The sequence below is a fragment of the Mus caroli genome, unplaced genomic scaffold (assembly GCF_978045245.1).
Source record: "Mus caroli unplaced genomic scaffold, Mus_caroli_1 scaffold_5, whole genome shotgun sequence".
NCBI lineage: Eukaryota > Metazoa > Chordata > Mammalia > Rodentia > Muridae > Mus > Mus caroli.
The window spans coordinates 154593840-154615818 of NW_028227260.1; the positions used below are offsets into that span (position 1 = coordinate 154593840).

Below are 21979 nucleotides of genomic sequence, written 5' to 3' on the forward strand. Positions count from 1 at the left end.
TACAAAAGCCTATATATAACTCAAGCTCTAGAGGACTTAATGCCTCAGCTATACTCATGAGCATACACACACACACACACACACACACACACACACACACACACACATGTACTAAAATAAAATGAACACTTAAAAATAGAGACATTCATTAGTGGAACAGAATTGAAGACCCAAATACAAGCCTATGTATCCAAAGACACATGATTTTTGACAAAGAGACCAAAAAATACATACTGGAAAAGAAAACCAGATGTCGGTGCTGGTCAAATTGAATAGCTACATATAAAACTGGACTACATTTCTTATTTAAAAAACAAAAACAAAAACAAAAAAACTATGAAATGCTATTTATTTATTTATTTATTTAAATTATTTTTTATTAGATATTTTCTTTATTTACATTTCAAATGCTATCCTGAAAGTTCCCTATACCCTCTCACCGCCCTGCTCCCCTACCCACCCACTCCCACTTATTGGCCCTGGTGTTCCCCTGTACTGGTGCATATAAAGTTTACAATACCAAGAGGCCTCTCTTCCCAATGATGGCCGACTAGGCCATCTTCTGCTACATATACAGCTAGTGACAAGAGCTGGTTACTTCATATTGTTGTTCAACCTATAGGATTGCAGACCCCTTCAGCTCCTTGGGTGCTTTCTCTAGCTCCTCCATTGGGGGCCCTGTGTTCCATCCAATAGATGACTGTGAGCTCCACTTCTGTATTTGCCAGGCATTGGCATAGCCTCATACGAGACAGCTATGTCAGGGTCCCTTCAGCAAAATCTTGCTGGCATATGCAATAGTGTCTGCATTTCTTACACAAAGCAAAACTCCAAATACATTAAGGATCTCAGTGTAGAACCTAATACCATGAATCTGATAGAGGGGAAAGTAAGAAATACCCTTCAACTTAGAGACCCAGGAAGTGGCTCTGTGTGTGTGTGTGTGTGTGTGTGTGTGTGTGTGTGTGTGTGTGTGTGTGTATTTCAAGACAGAGTTTTCTCTGTAGCGCTGGCTCTCCTGGAACTCACTCCATAGACCAGGCTGACCTTGAACTCAAGAGATCCTCTTGCCTCTGCCTCCAAAGTCTTGGTCCACCACTGCCCAGCAGAAAATTAACTTTCTGAATAGGACCCCAGAAGGGCAGCCATTAATACCAACAATTAGTAAATGAAACTTAAAAGCTTCTGTACAGTAAAAGACACTGTTATTTGGGTGAATGGCTAGCCTATAGAAAGAGAAAAATTATTATGTGACAGAGGGTTAGTATCTAGAATATACAAGGAATTCAAAAAGGTAAAAACTAAGAAAACCAACCACCTAATTACAAGGTTGGAGCATGGATCTAAACAAATTTTCCAAAAGAAGATATAAAAATGGTTGATAAGTGGTTTTAACATTTCAATAATATTCCACATACTTAGTCATCAGGGAAATACTAAGTAAAACTACTCTGAGATTTCATCTTACCTCAATCATTACACCTAAGATTTTTTTTTAATTATATCAAGTGCCGTGATGGGTGTGTGTAAAGTGGAAGACTTATTTACTATTGATGGAAGTAAAAAACTGATGTAGTACTATGGAAATATATGGAGGTTCCTCAAAAATCTAGTATTATCCAGCTATACAACTCCTTGACTCCTGGACATATATCCAAAAGACTCTCTGCCCTACCTCTGCACTACTGCACTATTCAATATAGCTAGGAGATACAAATAGCCCAGATATCTATCAGCTGATGATACAGAATATTATTCAGTTGTAAAAGAAAATGAAATCACAGGTAAATGGAAATAGATATTCAGAGTCAGATAACTCAGAAAGACAAACACTGCATATTCTCACTTGTATGGATGCTAGCTTTGAATTATTACACAATTTGTTTTAAATTGGAGTAACCATAGAAGTCAGAAAGCTAATAAATGGACATGAAAGTGGAGAACTCCAAGGGAACAGAGATAGATATCAGGTGGCATGAAGGGGTAAAGAGGAATAAAAGAAGGGGAATGCTAAATGGGATAAGGAATAGAACAGTCGGGTAAAAGGAGTAATGAGAGGAATAATTGACATTTGAAAAAAGCCATATGAAAAAACTATTAATCTAGAAGCTTCCTAAAATATATAGTAAACAAATATTTTTACAAAGAGTTTAAATAATGTTACTCTATAGCAGAGGAAACAACACGTATCCCACACAATATAGGCTATCAAGTAAAAACTTTAGTGCCATGTATGGGTTAACTCTTTTATAGTAATTACTTAATGGAAGAGAAGCAACATGCTACAGTCTTGGCACATTAAATGGCTGAAACCCCACAGCTTTGTCTTATAATATCTGAAGAATAAAGGAGAATTTTCAGTCTCCTACAGGACATCTCCAGACACTGTTGGTAGCTCAAGCTCAATAATAAGGTAAAAATAGAATTCATATATAATGTTCTCTCATCCTGGAAGAGTTGTCTCCATCTAAATCATTTCTCAAGAAATTAAATTAAGAGTCATACCATTGCATTCACTAGCAAGATTTTGCTGAAAGAACCCAGATATAGCTGTCTCTTGTGAGACTATGCCGGGGCCTAGCAAACACAGGAGTGGATGTTCACAGTCAGCTATTGGATGTATCACAGGGCTCCCAATGGAGAAGCTAGAGAAAGCACCCAAGGAGCTAAAGGGATCTGCAACCCTATTGTTGGAACAACATGATGAACTAACCAGTACCCCGGAGCTCTTGTCTCTAGCTGCATATGTATCGAAAGATGGCCTAGTCGGCCATCAATGGAAAGAGAGGCCCATTGGACTTGCAAACTTTATATGCCCCAATATAGGGGAATGCCAGGGCCAAAAGAATGGGAATGGGTGGGTAGGGAAGTGGGGGGCGCTATGGGGGACTTTTGGGATAGCATTGGAAATGTAATTGAGGAAAATATGTAATAAAAATATTAAAAATCAAAAAAAAAGAAAAAAAAAAGAAAAAAGCCATATGAAAAAACTATTAATCTAGAAGCTTCCTAAAATATATAGTAAACAAATATTTTTACAAAGAGTTTAAATAATGTTACTCTATAGCAGAGGAAACAACACGTATCCCACACAATATAGGCTATCAAGTAAAAACTTTAGTGCCATGTATGGGTTAACTCTTTTATAGTAATTACTTAATGGAAGAGAAGCAACATGCTACAGTCTTGGCACATTAAATGGCTGAAACCCCACAGCTTTGTCTTATAATATCTGAAGAATAAAGGAGAATTTTCAGTCTCCTACAGGACATCTCCAGACACTGTTGGTAGCTCAAGCTCAATAATAAGGTAAAAATAGAATTCATATATAATGTTCTCTCATCCTGGAAGAGTTGTCTCCATCTAAATCATTTCTCAAGAAATTAAATTAAGAGTCATACCATTGCATTCACTAGCAAGATTTTGCTGAAAGAACCCAGATATAGCTGTTTCTTGTGAGACTATGCCGGGGCCTGGCAAACACAGAAGTGGATGCTCACAGTCAGCTAGTGAATGGATCACAGGGCCCCCAATGGAGGAGCTGGAGAAAGTACCGAAGGAGCTGAAGGGATCCGCAACCCTATGGGTGGAACAACATTATGAACTAACCAGTACCCCGGAGCTCTTGACTCTAGCTGCATATATATATCAAAAGATGGCCTAGTCGGCCATCACTGGAAAGAGAGGCCCATTGGACATGCAAACTTTATATGCCCCAGTACAGGGGAACGCCAGGGCCAAAAAAATGGGAAAGGGTAGGTAGGGAAGTAGGGGGGAGGGTATGGGGGACTTTTGGGATAGCATTGGAAATGTAATTGAAGAAAAGATGTAATAAAAAATACTTTTATATGTAAAAAAAAAGAAAAAAAATTAAGAGTCATGACAACTCTTTTGAAATACAGTCACCATCAGTTTGGTATTTATGAGAGAAATAATTGTAGACAAACTTTAAAGACTTCTGAGGTTCCATGTAATTTTCTCACAGGCGCACGTGCGCGCATGCGCACATACACACACACACACACACACACACACACACACACAAATACCCCACTGAGAGTCCAAAGGATTACTGGATTCTACTTTTCAAAGAACTAACTCATCATGATAGATGGTGTGCCTACAGAATACTTGATATTACTAGGAAAACCTGTATTTGGGCAGTTAGATAGCATTTACAAATATTAACTCTATTCCTTCATTTCTGTTGATCTTTTCATATTCCCCCTGTTAAAGTATTGTTTAATTGCACATTAATTGCAAAACTTTGACAGATAGAATTTAATGCTTTGTTTGCTTTATGCCTTCTGTGGTGGGGGCATAGGCATATGATAATTCTTTTAAATATTTTATTCTTTGATCATTTCATAAATGTATATAATGTGTTTTGATCATATTTACCTCCTAACTGTTATCCTTGCTTATCTCCCTCCCACTTCAGCCAGACCCATTCTTGCCAACAAGTCTTCCTCCTACTCTCATGTCTTCATTGTGACCCAGCAGGTTAGAAGAGGGAGTATTTGGTATGATAACCAACACTAAATATATGTGGGAAAACCATATGGAAACGTCCTCCTATAGAAGCTTCCTAAAACAAATCAAACCCAGTAACCCTTTGAACTCTCAGTGGTGTGTACTACAGCAAAACAGTACCTCTGGACACAACAAGGCCATTGTACACAGAACTCATGGTGGTTGTCACTGTGATCAAGCCAGCTAAAAGTCCCAGGATGGATGAGGGAAGGACTCATGAAGTCTCACCCATACCAGAGGAGCTGTTAGCAATTGTTATTAGCAATTATTAGCTGTTGAGGGAGGGAGAGACAGTTTTCTTTAGGAATATGGTCCCTGAAAGGCTACCCATGCCCCAGTAGATGGTACAATGCCCATACACTTACAGATAATAGTGAGTAGACTCGGTGGGTTTAAAACAGAGTACAAGATGATTTGAGTGGAAAGTGTTAGGCAAGAGTAATTGGAAGAGAAAGAATGGGAGGTGGATGACTAAAACATAGGCATCTATGAAAATATCAAATAATTAAAAATGTTAAACTAATGTTGAAAAGAGAATGAACATTTTTTAAGTATTAAATATTTGGCAGTATTTCCAAATTTTCTTCTAATGTTTTTTTTTCTCTCTCCTTAAAAGGGCCAGATGGTCATGTGACTAGATATGATCTGGATTGGCTGGTGAAAAACAGTTATGAAGGGCAGAAACAAAAGGTTATCCAACCTAGAATATTATGGAATTCTAAACTCTACCAGCAAGCCCAAGTTCCATCTGTTGATTTCCAGTGTTTTTTAGAAACAAATGAAGGGTTGAAGCAGTTTCTGCAGAACTTTCTGCTGTATGGAATTGCATTTATAGAAAATGTCCCTCCCACTCAAGAGCATACAGAAAAATTGGCAGAAAGGATCAGCTTAATCAGGTAATTTACTACCTTTCAGAAATTCATAATAACTAATTTCTAGAATATGAGCACCAATTAAAATATGTACAGAGAACTAGCTCATGGAGTACTTGTCTCAAATGTAATAGGCCCAGGTTCAGTCTCCAGTACTGTCATGGCCCCACAATAATCTCTCTGTCCCTCTACCCCTCCCCACCTCTCTATACCACACTCTCTCTCCCTCCCCTCTCTATCATTACTTGCTACTTGTAGTGTAATCTGCTCAAAAGAGGACTGAATTTGTACTATATTTTTAAAAAGCAGGTTGATGTCCCTGGGAGGCCTGCTCTTTTCCAAGAGGATGTGGGAGTGGGTTAGGGTGGATCTGGGGCAGAAGGGAGGTAAAGAGATTGTGGGTAGAGTGGGAGAATGTATGAGAGAAGAATTAAAAGGGTCTAAAAATTATCTCTTTTCATCTTCTTAGATTCCTAAGTTTCAATCATAGATTGGTTATTAATACCTCATTGAATATATTATATTGCATTATTTTGCATATTCACACCCTAAAATTTATTTGGGTCACACAGCAATCTTTTTTTGACTATTTGTTTTTATTTGTTTTTTTTTCTTCTTTAATTTTTTATTAGATATTTTCTTTATTTACATTTCAAATGCTATCCTGAAAGTTCCCTGTATCCTCGCCCCTCCCTGCTTCCCTACCCACCCACTCCCACTTATTGGCCCTGGCTGAAGTTCCCCTGTACTGGGGCATATAAAGTTTGCAAGACCTAGGGGCATCTCTTCCCAATGATAGCCTACTAGGCCATCTTCTGCTACAAATGCAGCTAGAGACAAGAGTTCTAGGGGTACTGGTTAGTTCAAATTGTTGTTCCACCTATACGGTTGCAGGCCCCTTCAGCTCATTAGGTACTCTCTCTAGCTCCTCCATTGGGGGCCCTGTGTTTCATCCTATAGATGACTGTGAGCATCCACTTCTGTATTTACCATGCACTGGCAGAGCCTCACACGAGACAGCTATATCAGGGTCATTTCAGTAAAATCGTGCTGGCATATGCAATACTTTCTGGATTTGATAGCTGATTATGGGATGGATCCCCAGGTGGGGTAGTCTCTGGATGGTCCATCCTTTCATCTTATCTCCAAACTTAGTCTCTGTAACTCCTTCCATGGATATTTTGTTCCCTATTCTAGGGAGGAATGAAGTATCCACCCATTGGTCTTCCTTCTTGATTTTCTTGTGTTTTGCAAATTGTATCTTTATATTCTAAGTTTCTGGGCTAATATCCACTTATCAGTGAGTACATATCTAGTGACTTCTTTGTGATTGGATTAACTCACTAAGGATGATATCCACCAGATACATCCATTTGTCCAAGAATTTCATAAATTCATTGTTTTTAATAGCTGACCATTCCTTTGTTGAAGGACATCAGGGTTCTATCCAGCTTCTGGCTATTATAAATAAGCCTGCTATGAACACAGTGGAGCATGTGTCCTTATTGCCAGTTGGAACATCTTCTGGGTATAGGCCCAGGAGAGGTATTGCTGGATCTTCCGGTAGCACTATGTCCAATTTTCTGAGGAACCGCCAGATAGATTTCCAGAGTGGTTGTACAAGCTTACAATCCCACCACAATGGAGGAGTGTTCCTCTTTCTCCACATCCTTGCCAGCATCTGCTGTCATCTGAATTTTTGATCTTAGCCATTCTGACTGATGTGAGGTGGAATCTCAGGGTTGTTTTGATTTGTATTTCCCTGATGATTACAGATGTTGAATATTTTTTCAGGCCCTTCGGTATTCTTCAGTTGAGAATACTTTGTTTAGCACTGTACCCCATTTTTCTTTTTTCCACTTTATTATTAGATATTTACTTCAGTTACATTTCAAATGCTATCCTGAAAGTCTCCTATACCTTCCCTCTGCTCTGCTACCCACCCTCTCCCACTTCGTGGCCCTGGTGTTCCCCTATACTGAGGCATATAAAGTTTGCAAGACCAATGGGCCTTTCTTTCCACTGATGGCCAACTAGGCCATCTTCTGCTACATATGCAGCTAGAGACATGAGCTCTGGGGGTACTAGTTAGTTCATATTGTTGTTCCACCTATAGGGTTGCAGACCCTTTCAGCTCCTTGGGCACTTTCTCTAGCTCCTCCATTGGGGGCCTGTGTTCCATCCAATAGATGACTATGAGCATCCTCTTCTGTGTTTGCCAGGCACTGGCATAGCCTCACAAGAGACAGCTATATCAGGGTTCTTTCAACAAAATCTTACTGGCCTATGAAATAGTGTCTGCGTTTGGTGGCTGATTATGGGATGGACCCCGGATGGGGCAGTTTCTGGATGGTCCATCCTTTCGTCTCAGCTCCAAACTTTGTCTCTGTAACTCCTTCCATTGGGTGTTTTGTTCCCAATTCTAAGAATGGGCGAAGTGTCCACACGTTGATCTTCGTTATTCTTGAGTTCCATGTGTTATACAAATTGTATCTTGGGTATTCTGAGTTTCTGGTCTAGTATCCACTTAACAGTGAGTGCATATCATGTGAGTTCTTTTGTGATTGGGTTACCTAACTCAGGATGATACCCTCCAGATCCTTCAATTTGCCTAAGAATTTCATATATTCATTGTTTTTAATAGCTGAGTATTCCATTGTATAAATGTACCACATTTTCTATATCCATTCCTCTGTTGAGGGACATCTGGGTACTTTCCAGCTTCTGGCTATTATAAATAAGGCTGCTATAAATATAGTGGAGCATAAGTTCTTATTACAAGTTGGAACATATGCCCAGGAGAGGTATTGCTGCATCCTCCAGTAGTGCTATGTCCAATTTTCTGAGGAACCACCAGACTGATTTCCAGAGTTATTGTACATTCTTGCAATCGCACCAGCAATGGAGGAGTGTTCCTCTTTCTCCACATCCTCGCCAGCATCCGCTGTCACCTGAATTTTTAATCTTAGCCATTCTAACAAGTGTGAGGTAGAATCTCAGGGTTGTTTTTATTTGCATTTCCCTGATGATTAAGGATGTTGAACATTTTTTCAGGTGCTGGGAAGCCATTCGATATTCCTCAGTTGAGAATTCTTTATTTAGCTCTGTGCCCCGTTTTTTAATGGGGTTATTTGGTTTTCTGGAGTCCATCTTCTTGAGTTCTTTATGTATATTGGATATTAGTACCCTATCTGATTTAAGATTGGTAGAGATCATTTCCCAATCTGTTGGTGGCCTTTTTGTCTTCTTGACAGTGGCTTTTGCCTTACAGAAGCTTTCCAATTTTATGAGGTCCCATTTGTTAATTCTTGATCTTACAGCACAAGTCATTGCTCTTCTGTTGAGGAATTTTTCTCCTGGGACCATATCTTTGAGGATTTCTCCCACTGTCTCCTCTATTAATTTCAGTGTCTCTGGTTGTATGTGGAGTTCCATGATCCACCTAGACTTGAGCTTTGTACAAGGAGATAAGAATGGATCAATTCTCATTCTTCTACATGATAACCGCCAGTTATGCCAGCACCATTTGTTGAAAATACTGACTTTTTTCCACTGGATGCTTTTAGCTCCCTTGTCAAAGGTTAAGTGACCATAGGTGTGTGGATTCATTTCTGCGTCTTCAATTCTATTCCACTGATCTACCTGTCTGTCAATGTACAATTACCATGCAGTTTTTTAAAACAATTGCTCTGTAATACAGCTTGAGGTCAGGCATGGTGATTCCCCCAGAGGTTCTTTTATTGTTGAGAAGAGTTTTTGCTATGCTAGGTTTTTTGTTATTCCAGATGAATTTGCAAATTGCACTTTCTAACTCAGTGAAGAATTGAGTTGGAATTTTGATGGGGCTTGCGTTGAATCTGTAGATTGCTTTTGGCAGGATAGCCATTTTATATTAATCCTGACATTCCATGAGCATGGGAGATCTTTACATCTTCTGAGATCTTCTTCTGTTTCTTTCTTCAGACACTTGATGTTCTTATCATACAGATCTTTCACTTCCTTAGTTAGATTCACACAAGGTATTTTGTATTATTTGTGACTATTGTGAAGGTTGTTTCACTAATTTCTTTCCCAGCCCATTTATCCTGTGTGTAGAGAAATGCCATTGATTTGCTTGAGTTAATTTTATATCCAGCTACTGCACTGAAGCTGTTTATCAGGTTTAGGAGTTCTCTGGTAGAATTTTTGGGGTCACTTATATATACTATCATATCATCTGCAAAGTGTGATATTTTGACTTCTTCCTTTCCAATTTGTATCCCGTTGATCTCCTTCTGTTGTCTAATTCCTCTGGCTAGAATTTCAGGTACTATGTTGAATAGGGAGGGAGAAAGTGGGCAGCCTTCTCTCTAGTCCCTGATTTTACTGGGATTGCTTTAATTTCTTCTCTTTTTAGTTGAATATTGGCTACTTGTTTGCTGTATATTGCTTTTATTATGTTTAGGTATGGGCCTTGAATTCCTGGTCTTTCCAAAACTTTTATCATGAATGGGTGTTCGATTTTTTTTCAAAGGCTTTCTCAGCATCTAACAAGATGATCATGTGATTTTTTTTGTCTTTTATTTTGTTTATATAGTATATTAAGTTGACCGATTTCTGTATATTAAACCATCCCTGCATCCCTGGGATGAAGCCTACTTGATCATGATGGATGATCATTTTGATGTGTTCTTGGATTCAGTTAGTGAGGATTTTATTGATTATTTTTGCATTGATAGTCATAAGGGAACTTGGTCTGATGTTCTCTTTCTTTTTTGGATCTTTCTGTGGTTTAAGTATCAGAGGAATTGTGGCTTCATAGAATGAATTGGGTAGAGTACCTTCTGTTGCTATTTTGTGGAATAGTTTGAGGAGAGTTGGAATTAGTTCTTCGTTGAATGTCTGATAGAACCTGCACTAAACCTGTCTGGTCCTGGGCTTTTTTTTTTTTTTTTTTTTTTGGTTGGGAGACTATTGATGACTACTTCTATTTCTTTAGGGGAAATGGGACTGTTTAGATTGTTAGATTAGATTGTGATTTAACTTTGGTACCTGGTATCTGTCTAGGGAGTTGTCTATTTCATCCAGGCTTTCTAGTTTTGTTGAGTATAACCTTTTGTAGAAGGATCTGATGATGTTTTGGATTTCCTCAGGTTCAGTTGTTATGTTTCCTTTTTCATTTCCTTTTTCGTTTTGTTAATTAGAATACTGTCCCTGTGCCCTATAGTTAGTTTAGCTAAGGATTCATCTATCTTGTGGATTTTCCCAAAGAACCAGCTCCTGGTTGGGTTCATTCTTTGAATAGTTCTTCTTGTTTCCACTTGGTTGATTTCAGCCCTGAGTTTGATTATTTCCTGCCATCTACTCCTCTTGGATGAATTTACTTCTAGAGCTTCTTGGTGTGCTGTCAGGCTGCTAGTGTTTGCTAACTCTAGTTTCTTTTTGGAGGCACTCAGGGCTGTGAGTTTTCCTCTTAGGACTGCCTTCATTGTATCCCATAAGTTTGGGTATGTTGTGGCTTCATTTTTATTAAACTCTTAAAAAGTCTTTTATTTATTTCTTTATTTCATTCCTGACCAATGTGTCATTGAGTAGAGTGTTCTTCAGTTTCCAAGTGAATGTTGGCTTTCTAATATTTATGCTGTAGATCAGCCTTATTCCACGGTGATCTGACAGGATGCATGGGATTATTTCAATATTTTTGTATCTGTGGAGGCCTGTTTTGTGACCAATTATATGGTCAATTTTGGAGAAGGTACCATGAGGTGCTGAGAAGAAAGTATATCCTTTTGTTTTAGGGTAAAATGTTCTGTAGATATTTGTTAAATCCATTTGTTTCCTAACTTCTATTAGTTTCGCTGTGTCTTTGTTTAGTTTCTGTTTCCAGGACCTGTCCCTTGGTGAGTGTGGGGTGTTGAAGTCTTCCACTATTATTGTGTGAAGTGTAATGTGTGGTTTGAGGTTTACTAAAGTTTCTTTAATGAATGTGGCTACCCTTGCACTTAGAGTATAGATATTCAGAATTGAGAGTTCATCTTGGTAGATTTTACCTTTGATGAGTATGAAGAGCCCCCCTCCTTGTCTTTTTTGATAACTTTGTGTTGGAGATCAATTTTATTCAATATTAGAATGGCTACTCCAGCTTGTTTCTTTGGACCATTTGCTTGGAAAGTTGTTTTCCAGCCTTTCACTCTGAGGTAGTATCTGTCTTTGTCCCTGAGGTGGTTTTCCTGTAAGAAGCAAAATGTTGGGTCCTGTTTGTTTAGCCAGTTTATAAGTCTATATCTTTTTATTGGGGAATTGAGCCCACTGATGTTAAATGAAATTAAAGAAAAGTAAAAAAAAAAAAAAAAGTAAAGTTGCTTCCTGTTATTTTTGTTGTTAGAGTTGTGATTCTGTTCTTGAGGCTATCTTCTTTTACATTTGTTGAATGATTACTTTCCTGCTTTTTCTAGGGTATAGTTTCTATCCCTATGTTGGTGTTTTCCCTTTATTACCCTTTGAAGGGCTGGATTCGTGGAAAGATATTGTGTGAATTTGGTTTTGTCATGGAATACTTTGGTTTCTCCACCTATGATAATTGATAGTTTAGGTGGGTATAGTAGCCTTGGCTGGCATTTGTGTTTTCTTAAGGTCTGTATAAAATCTGTCCAGGATCTTCTGTCTTTCATAGACTCTGGTAAGAAGTCTGGTGTAATTCTAATAGTCCTGCCTTCATATGTTACTTGACTTTTTTCCCTTACTGCTTTTAATATTCTATCTATATTTAGTGCATTTGTTGTTCTAATTTATTATGTGTAGGGAGGAGTTTCTTTTCTGGTCCCGTATATTTGGAATTCTGTAGGCTTCTTGTATGTTCATGGGCATCTCTTTTGTTAGTTTTGGGAAGTTTTCTTCTATAATTTTGTTGAAGATATTTGCTGGCCCTTTAAGTTGAAAATCTTCATTCTTATGTTCTCCTATTATCTGTTGGTTTGTTCTCATTGCGTCCTGGATTTCCTGGATGTTTTGAGTTAGGATCTTTTTGCATTTTGCATTTTCTTAGATTGATGTGCCCATGTTCTCTATGGAATTTTCTGCACCTGAGATTCTCTCTTGTATCTCTTGTATTCTTTTGCTAATGCTCGCATCTATGATTCCTGATGTCTTTCCCTAGGGTTTCTATCTCCAGAATTGTCTCCCCTTGGGTTTTCTTTATTGTTTCTACTTCCCTTTTTAGGTCTTGGATGGTTTTGTTCAATTCCATCACCTGTTTGATTTTGTTTTCCTTTCATTCTTTAAAGGATTTTTGTGTTTCCTCATGCAGGACTTCTACCTGTTTAGCAGAGTTTTCTGGTAATTCCTTAAGTACTTCTACCCGTTTAGAAGTGTTCTCCCGTATTTCTTTTAGTGAGTTATTAATGCCCTTCTTAAAGTCCTCTACCAGCATCATGAGATATGATTTCAAATCCCAGTCTTGCCTTTCGGGTGTGTTGGGTTATCCAGGACTGGCTTAGGTGGGAGTCTTGGGTTCTAATGATGGTGAGTGGTCTTGGTTTCTGTTAGTAAGATTCTTACGTTTCCCTTTCGCCATCTGGTAATCTCTGGCATTAGGTGTTATAGTTGTCTCTGGTTAGAGCTTGTTCCTCCTGTGATTCTGTTAGCCTCTGTCAGCAATCCTGGGAGTCCAGCTCTTTCCTGAGTCTCAGTGGTCAGAGTATTCTCTGTAGGCAAGTTCTCCTCTTGCAGGGAAGGTGCACAGAGGTCTGGCATTCAGATCTGCCTCCTGACTGAAGATGAAGGCCAGAAACAGGGGCTGTCCCAGAAGATGTGTTGCCTCTGCAATCTGTGCCCTCTCCTGTACAGACTGCTCTCCGAGGGACCCGGGACACAAAATGGCTCCCTCACCTGCTCTGGCAGAGCCCTCCCAGGTGGCCACATCTCCTCCAGAGGGGAAGGTGCCTGGATGTCTTGAGCTCCAAATGGGGGCCTGTCCCAGAAGCTGTGTCACTTCTACCTGTTCCAGGAGCTGTGTTGCTTCTGCAGTCCACACACTCACCTGCACAGACTGGTCTCTGAGGGTCCGGGGACACAAGATGGCTCCCTCACCTGCTCAGGCAGTCAGAGCCCTCCCAGGTTTCCACTTCTCCTCTGGTGTGGAAGGTTCCTGAATGTCTGGAGCCTGAAATGGGGTCTATCCCTGAAGCTGTGTAGCTTCTGCAGTCTGCACTCTCACTTGTGCAGACTGGTCTCTACTGGACCTGGGACACAAGATGGTTCCCTTACCTGCTCAGGCAGTCAGAGCCCTCCCAGGCAGCCACCTCTCCTCTGGTGGGGAAGGTGCCGGATATCTGGAGCCAGAAAGGGGGGTCTGTCCCAGAAGCTGTGTAGCTTCTGCAGTCTGCTCGCTCACCCTCCACAGTCCGCAAGCTGACCAGCGTACTTGCAACAATCTTTTAATTATGTGTTTTATTCTCTGTTCCACTGATAAGCCTGTAATGCTAAGATACACTCAGTGACTTTTCCAGGATGACTCTGATATAGAGTGTATAGAGTAGTATTGAGATTTAAATACCATAGATTTCCTGCTCCTAAATATAATATTATTTTTATTACTATCCTTCATTTCTCATTTTCTCTTTTCTTTATTCCTCTATGTTCAAAAGGTTAAATGAAGACAAAAATCTCTATAACACATGAATAAAATGGAAACTCTTCTGTCACTCTTGGTTATTATATTATCTTATATGTTAGAAAAGTACTATTGTTGAAAATCTGGATATTAATGAAAGAAAGGAATTATTATATAAATTAAAATTGTCCCTTACTACATGCAACCACACCATTGTTTCTATAAAATGAAAGTAAATACAGCGAATGTCCTTAAATGAGGAGACTAATAAAGTAGTATATAATCAATATGCAGTGATCCCTGAGATTTCAAAATGTATAATGTTTTCAATGGTTTTCAGTTCGTGTTCCTAGAATGTCAGTTGTTAAGAGAATTTTCAAGACTTGTATAGACATGTATTTTAACTATCAATTTCAACTTATAGATATCAATATGTAATAATAATAATTATTATATATACACATATATGAAACAATATTGAATGGAATAAATTTACAAATATGTAATAGTTATTTCTTGATTTTATTTGGCAGAGAGACCATCTATGGAAGGATGTGGTATTTCACTTCAGATTTTTCCAGAGGTGACACTGCATACACCAAACTAGCTCTAGATCGGCATACTGACACTACCTACTTTCAAGAGCCCTGTGGGTGAGTATATTAGACTTTTGCAGTGTAGTGTCCTTCTAGTATATGGTCTTGAATACTTTCTTAATCATTGTCTATTCTATTTCAATGAAGATTATACCTACATACTGTGGACTTATATGAGTGTGTCTCTGCTTTCCCCTGGAAACATTGTTATTGTGAAATATTCTAGTTCAGTCCTCATTAAACTTTTAGGAATAAAATTTGTATCTAAAATATAACATATATACATAAGATGTATGTGTGAAGTGACCAATACTGGCTTATACTGTAGCCCTAGCTGCTTTTTTTCTATAATTAGAACTCACTATGCAGCCTAGCCTTGAAAAATCCTAAATCCTCTTGCCTAGGTTTTATAAGCCACTATACAGAGCTACAATATTTTCTCAAAATAATTCCAGTTCACACACAAAAAAATTAACTATGAGCTTTAGAAAGAACATGTTGGCAGGGCCAGGCATGGTGGCATAGGTCTTTAATTCTAGTATTCAGGGAGGTAGAGGTAGGTATTTTTTACTGTGTTTAAAGAGATCCTGGGCTATACAGTAAGAATTTGTCTTTTAAAAATTTATATTTTCTTGCATTTAGTTACTGTATTATAGCAAAGAGGTCTGTCTTATAAACACTGCTGTTATTATAATGATATTAGGAAGACTCTTATTCCTACTTACAAGTAATTGGAGAAAAATTGCCAAAAATAACTTTTTTCATAATAAATCAGTAGCTCATATACTATATTAAAATTTCTTACTATTTTCTACTTACTAGAGGCCTCTATATTTGTTACTTTGTGGTTGTTGGTCTTGTTTCTGCATACAGATTATGAGCCTGAAACAATGATATTAGGAAAATGATTGTATATGTACACGTGGTGTTAAAAAGATAGTAGGAGAAGATGATACCTAGCTGATTACTGTTACATTGGTAATAGTAATTTATTAGTTTTATTTGAAGAGTTTGTATGTTAATAATATTTGGGGCCAATGAGATGACTCAGCTGGCTAAGATACTTGTCATCAAACCTGATGACTTGAGTTCAGTCCCTGGGACATTCACATGGTGGAATGGGAAAACTGATCCCTATGGGTTTTCCTCTGGCCTCCATACATGTACTATGGCATGCACATGTGTTCACATTTAATGATCACAGATAAACTATGTTTACTTTTTACCTTTTCTAGTCAATTGTAAAAACTGAGTAGATTTGTAGCATAGAGTTAGTAGTGAAGAGTTAAGGCTGTGACATCACCTAGATCTTGATCTGCAACCCAGTCTGAACATTTGTTATTAGCTTCTTTTATGTTGAACAAGTTATGTTAAAATCTCCAAGTTTCCATATCTTCATCTGCAAAATGAGATTAGCAATACAATCCATTCATTAATATTGATAAGAAATTACATTATGTGATAAATTAAAAGCACTTAACATTCTGCTCAACACTAAGTATTCAATAAGGATAGTTGTAATTTACTTTAGTTATTGTAATCACCACTGTCATCTTCATTATTACACGTCTATCCTTTCTAAAGCCACTTTTGCTTTAGGTGCTATCCTTTCTTTAACTGTAGCTTTCCTTCTATCTCATCATTCAGCTTTATTAATTCTCTACTTTTGTATATTTGTGTAGACTCTATATTCCTTTTTCTTTGTGTGTATATTCTTTTTATATCCCTTTATAGATAAGCTTTTTCTTAAAATCTACAGTTCCTACCTTTCAAAATTATTATTAGCATACATTAAGTATAAAGATGAGTCTCATTATGATAGTTTCATACATTTTTATAGTATACTTTAAACATATCCATTCCTTCTATTAGTCTTACCTATCTACACTCCTCCCTTTCTGTTTTATTATCCCTAGTAGTTCCCCTTTTCAATTTCATAGCTTTTTTTATCTTCATGTTCAATAAAGCATGTGATACTTGCTTTATGGTACTGACTTACTTTGCATAACTCTTTGATCTCTAGTTCCAGTCATTTTTTACCATGTAACTCTAACTTTTTTTTAATAAGCATCTCTTTTAAAGTATTATTGGCTCTTTTCATAACTTCTTGTCCTGTGATATAACACGGTATACCACTGATATGTTTTATATTGTAATTTGCAAAGAATTGCTTTATTGTATTGAATACATATGGGAGAGCATTATTAGGCTTATTTTGTGCACTTATTCCAGTAATTTCCATTGTATTAAATAACTGTATAATTACACAGTCAGGCTTTTTAGAACTTGTAGCAGTTGCCCATTGAAACCCTGAGTACATTTCAATGGTATGGTGTATATACCTTTCTTTTACAAATTTTGCAAAATGAAAAACATCCACTTGCCAGATGTCATTTTTGGTACCCCTGGGGTTATTCCCATCAGGTAACAGAGCATGTTTGTATAGAGAACATATAGGATGCTTAATATTTTTTTTGGCTTGTTACTGAGTGATAGAAAAAAATTAAATCCCAATCCCAGCCCACCAAGAGATGGCTTGTTCCCCAGGAGTGCTGACATACCTAAGTTCAAGATGAAACCATCACTACTGCCCCAATACCTGGCCCAAGTGAGACCCACCTGGGGTGAACAGGACCCAGGAACTGTTGAACAGCTGAGGACATGATCCTTCCAGTTTCCATCTGCAGCCCCCACTCCCAGAGTTCACACTGTGCCACAGCTCTCCACACCCCAATCCCGCCCAGGGATAGCTTGTCTCCCAGGAGTGCTGACACAAACAGGCTCACAGCAGGGACAAGTTCCAGTCAGAGACAGCAAGAACAAATAATATCAGAGATAACCAAATGGCTAGAGGCAAACACAGGAACATAAGCAACAAGAAACCAAGGCCATGTGGCATCATCAGAACCCAGTTCTCCTACCACAAAAGTCCTGGATACCCCCACACACCCGAAAATCAAGATTCTGATTAAAAATCCCATTTCATAATGATGATAGAGGACTTTAATAAGGACATAAATAACTCCCTTAAAGAAATACAGGAAAAAAAAAAAAAAACAACCAAACAAGTGAAGGAATTGAACAAAACCACCCAAAATCTAAAAACGGAAATAGAAACAATAAAGGCATCACAAATGGAGACAAGCCTAGAGATAGAAAACCTAGGAAAGAGAACAGGAGTCATAGATGCAAGCATCACAAACAGAATACAAGAGATGGAAGAGAGAATCTCAGGTGCAGAAGATACCATAGAAAACATTGACACAACAATCAAAGAAAATACAAAATACAAAAAAAATCCTAACACAAAACATCCAGCAAATCCAGGACACAATGAGAAGACCAAACCTAAGGATAATAGATATAGATGAGAATGAAGATTTTCAACTTAAAGGGCCAGCAAATATCTTCAACAAAATTATAGAAGAAAACTTCCCAAACCTAAAGGAAGAGATTCCCATGAACATACAAGAAGCCTACAGAACTCCAAATAGTTTGGGCCAAAAAAGAAATTCCTCCTGTTATATAATAATCAAAACACCAAATGCACAAAAGAAAGAAAGAATATTAAAAGCAGTAAGGGAAAAAAGTCAAGTAACATATAAAGGCAGGCCTATCAGAATTACACCAGATTTCTCCCCAGAGACTATGAAAGCCAGAAGATCCTGAGCAGATGTTATACAGACCCTAAGAAAACAAAAATGCCAGCCCAGGCTATTATACCCAGTAAAACTCTCAATTACCATAGATGGAGAAACCAAGATATTCCATGACAAACACAAATTTAAACAATATCTTTACACAAATCCAGCCCTACAAAGGATAATAGATGGAAAACTTCAACACAAAGAGGGAAACTGCACGAAGAAAAAAGAAGCTAGAAACTAATCTTCTTTCAACAAACCTAAAAGAAGATAGCCACACAAACATAATTCCTCCTCTAACAACAAAAATAACAGGAAACAACAATCACTGCTCTTTAATAAACCTTAACATAAATAGACTCAATTCTACAATAAAAAGTCAGAGACTAATATACTGGATATGTAAACAGAACTCAGCATTTTGCTGCATACTGGAAATGCATATCAGCAACAGACAGACGCTACCTCAGAGTAAAGGGCTGGAAAAAAAATTTCCAAGCAAATGGTCCCCCAAAACAAGCTGAAGTAGCCATTCTAATATCGAATGAAATCAACTTTCAACCGAAAGTTAACAAAAAAGATGAGGAAGGACACTTCATACTCATCAAAGGGAAAATCTACCAAGAGAAACTCTCAGTTCTGAACATCTATGCCCCAAATGCAAGGGCACCCACATTTGTAAAAGAAATGTTACTAAAGTTAAAAGTGCCCATAGTATCTCATATAATAATAGTGGGAGACATCAACATCCCACTCTCACCAATGGACAGACCATGGAAACAGAAACTAAACAGAGACACAGTGAAACTAACAGACGTTATAAACCAAATGGATTTAATAGATACCTATAGAAAATTTCAACCTAAAACAAAAGAATGTAACTTCTTCTCATCAGCTCATGGTACCTTCTCCAAAATTGAACATATAATCTGTCACAAAACAAGCCTCAACCAATACAAGAAGATTGAAATAATCCCATGCATCCTATCAGATCACCATGGACTAAAGCAGGTCTTCAATGACAACAAAACAGCAGAAAGCTCACATACACATAGAAGCTGAACAACTCTCTACTCAATGTAACTTGGTTAGGGAAGAAATAATGAAATAAAGTATTTTTAGAATTTAATGAAGCCAGGCAGTGGTGGCACATGCTTTTAATCCCAGCACTTGGGAGGCAGAAGCAGGCGGATTTCCAAGTTTTAGGCCTGCCTCATCTACAGAGTGAGTTCTAGGACAGCCAGGGCTACACAGAGAATCTCTGTCTCGAAAAACAAAACAAAAACAACAACAACAACAAAAAGAATTTAATGAAAATGAAGGCACAACATACTCAAAATTATGGGACACAATGAAAGTACTCATAGCTCTGAGGGCCTCCAAAAAGAAACTGGAGAGAGCATACAATAGCAGCTTGAAGGCACACCTGAAAGCTCTAGAACAGAAAAAAGTAAATATACCCAAGAGGAATAGAAGGACAGAAATAATCAAACTCAGGCCTAAAATCAATCAAGTAAAAACAAAAAGAACTATATAAAGAATCAACAAAACCAGGAGCTGGTTCTTTGAGAAGATCAAAAAGATAGATAAACCCTTAGCCAGACTAACCAGAGGGCACAGAGACAGTATCCAAATTAACAAAATCAAAAATGAAAAGGGAGACATAACAACAGAAAACAAAGAAATTCAAAAAAATCATCAGATCCTACTACAAAAGTCAATGTTCAACAAAACTGGAAAATCTGAATGAAATGGATAATTTCCATGCAGATAGCAGGTATCAAAGTTAAATCAAGATCAGATAAACCATCTAAACAGTCCCATATTCCCTAAAGAAATAGAAGCAATCACTAAAAGTGTCCCAACCAAAAAACAAACAAACAAACAAACAAAAAGCCCAAACAGGTTTTAGTGCAGAATTCTATCAGACTTTGAAAAAGAAGACCTAATACCAACACTCCTCAAACTATTCCACAAAATAGAACCTGAAGGAATACTACCTAATTCATTCTATGAAGCCACAGGTACACTGATACCTAAACCACACAAAGACCCAACAAACAAAGAGAACTTCAGCCCAATTTCCCTTATTAATATTGATGTAAAAATACTCATAGAAATTCTCACAAACCAAATCCAAGAACACATCAAAACACTCACTGGGATCAATTAAGCTTCATCCCAGGGATGCGGGGATGGTTCCGTATATGGAAATCCATCAACACAATACACTATATAAACAAATTCAAAGACAAAAACACATAATCATCTCATTAGAGGCTGAAAAAGCATTTGACGAAATACAACACCCCTTCATAGTAAAAGTCTTAGAAAGATCAGGAATTCAAAGCCCATACCTACACATAGCAAAAGCAGTATACAGCAAACCAGTAGCCAACATCAAACTAAATGGAGAGAAACTTGAAGCAAACCAACTAAAATCAGGGACAAGACAAGGCTGCCCACTCTCTCCCTATTTATTCAATATAGTACTCTAAGTTCTATCCAGAGAAATTAAACAACAAAATGAGGTCAAAAAGATACAAATTGGAAAGGAAGAAGTCAATATATTACTATTTGCAGATGATATGATAGTATATTTCAGTGACCCCAAAAATTCCACCAGAGCACTCCTAAACATGATAAACAACTTCAGCAAAGTGGCTGAATACAAAATTAATTCAAACAAATCAGTAGCCTTCCTTTATACAAATGATAAACAGGCTAAGAAAAAATTAGGGAAATGACACCTTCACAATAGTCACAAATAATATAAAATATCTTGATGTGACTCTAACCAAGCAAGTAAAATATCTGTATGAAAAGAACTTCAAGTCTCTGAAGAAAGAAATTGAAGACCTCAGAAGAGGGAAGGATGCTCATGGGTTGACAGGATTAATATAATAAAAATGGCCATCTTGCCAAAAGCAATATACAGACTCAATGCAATCCCCATCAAAATTCCAACTCAAATCTTCATAGAGTTAGAAAGAGCAATTTGCAAATCTGGAATAACAAAAAACCCAGGATAGCAAAAACTATTCTTAACAATAAAAGAACTTCTGGGGGAATGACTATCCCTGACCTCAAGCTATACTTCAGAGGAATAGTGATAAAAACCTGCATGGTATTGATACAGAAACAGGCAGGTAGATCAGTGGAATAGAATTGAAGACCCAGAAATAAACCCACACCTATGGTCACCTGATCTTTGAAAGAGAAGCTAAAACCATCCAGTGGAAGAAAAGACTGCATATTCAACAAATGGTGCTGGCTCAAGTTGCTGTAGGTATGTAGAAGAATGCAAAATGATCCATTCTTATCTCTTTGTACAAAGTTCAAGTCCAAGTGGATCAAGGACCTCCACATAAAACCAGATATGCTGAATCTAATCGAAAAGAAAGTGGGGAAGAGCTTTGAACATATGGGCAAAGGGGAAATTTTCCTGAACACCAATGGCCCAGGCTCTAAAATCAACTATAGACAAATGGGATCTTATTAAATTGAATAGCTTCTGTAAGCCAAAGGACACTGCCTTCAGGACAAAACAACAACCCACAGATTGGGAAAAAATATTTACCAGTCCTCCATCAGATGGAGTGCTAATATCCAATATATACAATGAATTCAAGAAGTTAGACTCCAGAGAACCAAATAACCCTATTAAAAATGGGGTACAGAGCTAAACAAAGAATTCTCAACTGAGGAATGTCAAATGGCTGAGAAGCACCTAAGAAATGTTCA

At 37.7% G+C, this 21979-nt stretch overlaps 1 protein-coding gene across 1 annotated transcript in view; it reads left to right on the top strand.

The window, feature by feature from the left end:
* Nucleotides 1–21979, top strand: part of Tmlhe (trimethyllysine hydroxylase, epsilon) — a 113982-nt gene that overhangs the window by 68182 nt on the left and 23821 nt on the right. Inside the window, exons 4-5 of the mRNA XM_021154170.2 lie at nucleotides 5150–5429; nucleotides 14529–14648. Coding sequence (XP_021009829.1) covers nucleotides 5150–5429; nucleotides 14529–14648 — 400 coding nt within the window. The remainder of the gene's footprint in view (nucleotides 1–5149; nucleotides 5430–14528; nucleotides 14649–21979) is intronic.